This window comes from Trichechus manatus, unplaced genomic scaffold (assembly GCF_000243295.1).
Source record: "Trichechus manatus latirostris isolate Lorelei unplaced genomic scaffold, TriManLat1.0 scaffold00015, whole genome shotgun sequence".
Classification (NCBI taxonomy): Eukaryota; Metazoa; Chordata; class Mammalia; order Sirenia; family Trichechidae; genus Trichechus; species Trichechus manatus.
The window spans coordinates 19,129,467-19,135,763 of record NW_004443951.1 but is presented as its reverse complement, the minus strand read 5'-3'; the positions used below and the strand labels follow the sequence as shown (position 1 = coordinate 19,135,763).

Below are 6,297 nucleotides of genomic sequence, written 5' to 3'. Positions count from 1 at the left end.
AGCCAGTAGGGAATGGGCTAAAAGAAATCAGATAAGAAATGGCATTAGACCAACGTCTGCTAAGGGCTGCACTGCTTCCAAAACGGGGGACGGGGGCAATGGGTGGTGGTGCCAGGATTTACTTTGCCATCCCAGCCAAGGGGCAGGTTTTTGGGGTTGTAAATGATCTCATTCTCTTCATCTTCACTTTCACTCTCGCTGATCTGCTCTTCCTCCTCCTCTTCTCGCTCTTCTCCCGTCCTTGCCTGCTTGCGCTGTACGTTTTCATGAGTGAGATGTCGCTGTTCCTAAGGCAAGTCCATAAATGAAAAGGGAAGTCAGAGGAAAAACAGTGCAGAATCAGAGGGAAACTTCCTACTGTTTTCCCATAACCCCTGCTGATCCCTCACTCCAAGTGTAAGGTTTTCTTTCTTGGAGACTAAAGGGAAAGTCCTGCCTTCATATCACACCCCCTTATCAGCAGGCCCTCACTGATCTCCCAGGAAAAAGTAAAAACTTTTAGGCCATTTGCCTAAATTATTTATCAGAGGGCGCAGATTATTACAGAAAAACAGAGAACAAAGTCTCATCTATTCTGTCTCTAAAATATTTCCTGAACCAGTCCTTTCTCCTCCTTTCCACTATCATTGCCCTCACCAAGATGATCACCTTCAAACTGGCCCTGAGTCTCTTTCCATTCCAGTCCTCCTTCCATTCTGCTGCCAGATTATCTGCAGATTATCTTTTTAAAGTCAAATCTACAGGCACTCTCTCCTGCATAAAGAACTTTCTACTGCTTACAGGACAAATATGTAAGATAACTCTCCTAAATTTTCTCTGACCACTCTTTTCCTCACAAGGCACACTCCAGCCACATCAAATTTCTCAGTAGTCCCTGGACATATAATTTTCTTTCATATCGTACCTTTGTACTTGACGTTTCCTCTGCTTGGAACCTTTTTTCTCCCTCTTTCTACTTAGAGAACTCAACCTCAGTGTATTACAGCATGTGTCACATTACACTGCAATTGTTTGTCTGTCTCCCCCAACCAACTATACGGGGAGCTTTTCAAGGGTAACAGGCTGTGTCATATGAACTAATGTACCCAAATATCTAGCACAATATCCCTGGAAACCAACAGGCATCAATAAATGGTGAAACAACGGCAAAAATCATAGCAGTATATAATGAGAGCCACCTCCGAAGGCCATTTTGGCTGGAACTGGTTCAAATTCCAAGAGAATGGTGCCACTTCCTGGCAGGGAAAGCAAGATGCTTTCAAAGAAGGGAGACAGCAGTGGCTGCATCTCATGTCAAGGGCATAAATTACCCTCCCGGCCATCTTCAGAGGATTGGCAACTCACACTGCTGCCCACCCTAGCACAGCCCAAGTTCACTGTGGAAAATATATTGCTGTGTGCCATTGAGTTGATTCCCAGCGACCCTACAGGACACAGTAGGGTCTCCTAGGCTGTACTCCTTATAGAAGCCAGGTCTTTTCTCCTGTGAAGTCACTGGGAGGGTTCAAACACCCAAACTTTTGGTTAGCAGCCAAGCGATTAACCGTTTGCGCCACCAGGGCTCCTCGTGGAGAACACAAGTGCCCACAATTTCCAATGTCCGTCTAGTCTCCTCTCACTGAAAATAGTCATAATAGAGGAAACCAACAGGTGGTAAGTTTATTAGCTATTATAGGGGGGTTCCTCAAACCAAGGGGAGAATGAAAACATCCATGACAAGAGACAGAGATACGTAAACGTCCCAGGAGATAGCTAGCTGAGCCAGAGCCACCCATTCAAATACCACCTGAGCATCTGCAAAGAGAAAGGCTCAGAGAGCAGTTGAAAACTCTAAAAGCAGACACTGTCAGAAAGGCCGGTCTTCCCCCAGGGCTCCCCGAGGCACTAACCATTTCCAGAAGAAATCATCTACCGAAGAGCAAGCTCTGGAGTCAGGCAGACCTGGGCCCAAATCCTGGAGCTGCTGCTAAGTAATTGTGAGAGAATGGACACATTGTATAAGCTTTCTGAGTCCTTACCTGCAAAAAAATCAGGATAATGACGACTTTTCAGAAGTACTGTGAGAATCAGAAAAAACACAAATAAAAAATGCCCCGAACAAGTATGTGGCTGAAGAATACATTCAACTGTCATTAGCAAAAATAAGCGTAGAAAAATATTTTTTTTTTTTTAAAAAGGAAAATGAATTATAACTGGGCAAAGGCAGTTTGGTAAACAAACACTTGAAAACAGTGGTCTGAAGGGAAGCACTAACATACAGCTTTCTCGTTTTGGGGGGACACAATAGTACCTTCCTTGCCTGAGTCATGGAGTCCTCATAACTATTTTTCGCACATCCAAGGGGCACAGAGTGCTATAAGAAGGGGCGTCTTTCCGAGTAACGAAGAATAAGCGTTCTCCACTCACAAAAATGAGGAAGAGCAGCTCCATACTCTCGGGTTCGGCTCCAGGCAGAGAACCCTGGCCGATCAGGTTAACTTTGGACAGGGCTCATGGTGACACCCTGTGCTCTGTCCGACTCCCTTCTCTTTTCCCGCCCACCCGACCCAAAGGACAGCAGAGCACTCACATCTTCCATGGCCCTTGTGCGGTGGTCAGAATTGATCTGGTCCCGGAGCTGAAGAAAGACAAAGGTGACACAGACGCCGTTAGTCGGAGTCCTGGAGTTGGAAAAGCCGCCCGAGGGCGGAGCTTATCTTCTCAGGTCTTAGCGGCAGAAGCAAAGAGGCCTCCGGGGCGCTGGGCCTGAGGAGGAGGTTACCAAGGCTGGAACTCGGAGACGGAGCCCCCAGGAGGGTGGGGGAGCAGGAGGAGCAGCGGGTCGGAGGCCAAAGAGCGCTCAGCGGTTAAACACCGGGCTGGGGGCCCAGACTTACGAGTAGCCCCTGCCCAGTCCCTACTCACCGTGGACTTCTTAGTGAGCATCTCTTTGGCCATGACGTCCATGAGCCGTTCCCTCTCCTCATGATATCGCCGCTGCTGCTCCAGAATTGTCTCCGTTTTTTCTTTGCCGCTGTACCTCAATTCAGACCACCGACGCGGCCAGAAGCAACTCCTGCCGCCTTGCGCGCTTGCGTCCCCACGCTGCACATCCGGCTGCACTAGAGTTCCGTAAGTGCCGGAAGTACGTTGGGGACTCGAGGAAAAGGGGCACCGCGAGGAGATCCAGCCAGTGCTATCGTGATGGCAGCATTGCCCCCTGCTGGTCGGGGTGTGGTGGCCCGCTACGGAGGGGTTTGCAGATGCCTTTAGGGGGCGGACGGACATCCTGGAACCTGAGTTAAACTGCTGGCTTTTCAGGGCTTCCTGGAGCTTCCTTGGGCCGTCTCATCCGGCGGGGATCCTGTCTGGACTGAGGAGAAGTTGAAGAGCGCGGGATGGGAATTGGGGGACCAGAACTTGAGTCCCTAGCTTTCAGGGTGACCTCTGATAACGTTTTCCCCGTCTCTGGACCTCGATGTCCTTGTCAGTAAAATGGGGATGATAGCAGATTTTTGTTGTTGTTTTTGCAGAAATTTAGATGTGGGAACAATCTAATTGCCTATCAGCAGGGTACTAACCAAACCAAAAACCAAATCCATTCCAGTGGAGTTCATTTCGACCCTATAGGACAGAGTACAACTGCCTTATGGGTTTTCAAGGAGCGGCTTGTGGATTCGAACTGCTAACCTTTTGTTTAGTAGCTATAGGTAGCTCTTAGCCACTGCACCACCAGGGCTTACAGCAGGAGACTAAAAAACCAAACTGTTGCCCTGGAATCTATTTCGACTTATAGCGACTCTATAGGACAGAGTGGAACTCCTCTATAGCGTTTCCAGGAGCGGCTGGTAGATTCGAACTGCTGACTTTTTGGTTAGCAGCAGAGCTCTTTACTATGCCACCAGGTGCAAATGGACACAAAGGATCTTTTTGGGGTGATGGAAATGTTCTAAAATTGGTGGTGGTGATAGTTACACAACTCTTAATATACTAGAAATAATTGAATTATACACTCAAAATGAGTGAATTTTATGGTATGTAAATTATACTTCAATAAAGCTGTCAAAAAATCTGCATGAACTCATTAAAAGATGGCCACGAAAAGTCAAAAAAGGTGGATGCACAAGATGAAAAGTTTTGTTCAATGTATTCATGTGATACTTTTCCAATTTAAAAATAAAACTAAAAAATGAAAACACGTATATGCATGTACATGCTTAACAAAAAAGGACTAGGAAACTGTAATACATCAAGGAGTTATTAATTTACCTTTTGTTCTCTTTACTACCTGGTAGTGTATAATTTTTCTACAAGCAGCCCCAGTGGTGCAATGGTAAAGAGCTCAGCTGCCAAGCAAAAGATCAGCAGTTTGAACTCACCAATGGCTTGTGGGAGAAAAGACCTGGTGATCTGCTCCCGTAAAGACTACAATCTAGGAAATCGTATGGGGCAGTTCTACTCTGTCATATAGGGTCAACAGTAGTTGGAATTGACTTCAGGGCACACGACAACAATTCTTCTACAATGAACACACTTTGCTTTTTTGCAAAAAAAAAAAAAAAGTTATCTTTTGGTTTTTAGAAGTTTGAAAAATAAAATGGGGATAATGACCCTTGTCTTGCCTACTCATGGGGGTGTTGTGAGGATCATATTTTCATCTGAGAATGTAAGCAAGACCTCCAGTGTTAGAGAATGGAGGACCCCAGGCACAGCTCCCCTCTGTGACTTTTCCTGGGCCCCTAACAAAGAAGGGAGAAATCTCCACTTTGGAGTGGAGCAACTCAGGGTGTTTAGTATTTTTTTGTGAGGTTTGCCATCTGTTCTATTTCACTGAATATGAGATACCATCAAATGTAAAACTTACCATTATTTTAAGCTCAACTAAGAAAGGAAAAGAAAAACTGTCAAATCATGACACATCTTCAATTATAAAATGCATCTCAGGTTTTGGAGATGTTAAATCTGGATAATGTTTGTCTTGAAATCCACGAAATGTGGTATTGTAGCAGCATATCCCTTCCTCTTAAGTGGGTGGAACATTTAAGCGCCACCATTCATCCCTTCAGAAACCCTGGTGGCATAGTGGTTAAGAGCTCCAGCTGCTAACCAAAAGGTCTGCAGCTTGAATCTGTCAGGTTGCTCCTTGGAAACTCTATGAGGCAGTTCTAACCCGTCCTATAGGGTCACTATGAGTCGGACTGGACGGCAACGGGTTTGGTTTGGTTTATTCATCCCTTCACTCTACCTCAAACTTAATGCCTACCTTCTCCTAAACCCCTTCTCTATCCCCACTACATCAAATCAGTCCTATCTTTTCCACTCCTGCTGCCACCTGCCTCATCGCCTCTCACCTGGACCACTGTGCTTGCTGCGTAACCAGCTTGATCATCTTACCCTTCCAATCCATTATTCATGCCACAGCCCAAGTGATCTTTCCAAAACTGCGATCATCTCACGCCCCTGCTTAAACATTTCCATTGGCTGCTTTACCCTCAGGGTGAGGTCTGTTTAACTTGGCACTTGGCTTTTCGTGACCTGGGCTCTACCTGCCATTTTAGTCTCCTGGCACTTTTTCCAAAGTAAATTACTTGTTGCTTCCCCAAAGCACCGTATGTTTTCAGGCCTCCAGGCCTTTGCACCAGCTGTTTTCTATGCTTGGACTGCTCTTCCTCAACGAGTATTCACTGAACTTGTAGTAAGTGCCGGAAGCTGGGAATGGAGGGGTAAACAAGGCAGGCCAGAGCCAAATTCTGACGGTCAGGGGGAGAGAGAAACAAAAATGTAACATGCAATTATTAATCATGGTAACTGCACACGGTGGGCATTGGGAAATATTTGTTGAAATGCCAACCCCTTCCTCAGATAGTTTAGGACTGGGGCCAGGAGGGAGTGTAGTGGGGATTAGAATTCTGGATCAGTGACTGCCTAAGTGACTGGGCAACTGACACGCAGAATCTGAGTCTCTGTCTTCACCTCTGTGAAATGGAAGTAATGCCCGCCCCGTAGGGTTTCTGGGAGAGTTTAACGTGAGGAACAAATGATCACGCCGTTTCTGTGGGACCAGAAGTTACCCCTCCCCCACAGACCGCCGAGGTGGCTGCTGGCGGTCCTCAGTGTGCACATCAGCCCGTGCGTGCCGCGTGCACGCACAAAACTGCCTTCGCCAGTGAGACTGCGGCGGTCCAGACTGCAGGCTCTGTGGGGGCCGGGGCCGGAGCGTCGGACGCCGGGTGAGGGGTGCAGCGCTCCGTCCCATCTCCCCACTTAGGGGGGCAGCCCTCCACGCTCATTCACACCCCAGCCCGTGTATCACGGTGG

At 47.2% G+C, this 6,297-nt stretch overlaps 1 protein-coding gene across 1 annotated transcript in view; it reads right to left on the bottom strand.

The window, feature by feature from the left end:
- Window positions 1–3,267, bottom strand: part of LOC111819657 (splicing factor 3A subunit 3-like) — a 3,446-nt gene extending 179 nt beyond the window's left edge. The window contains exons 1-4 of the mRNA XM_023727044.1: window positions 2,905–3,267; window positions 2,570–2,617; window positions 123–287; window positions 4–17 (exon numbers count right to left, since the gene is read on the bottom strand). Of these exons, the coding sequence (XP_023582812.1) occupies window positions 4–17; window positions 123–287; window positions 2,570–2,617; window positions 2,905–3,267 (590 nt within the window). The remainder of the gene's footprint in view (window positions 1–3; window positions 18–122; window positions 288–2,569; window positions 2,618–2,904) is intronic.
- Window positions 3,268–6,297: the final 3,030 nt, after the last annotated feature.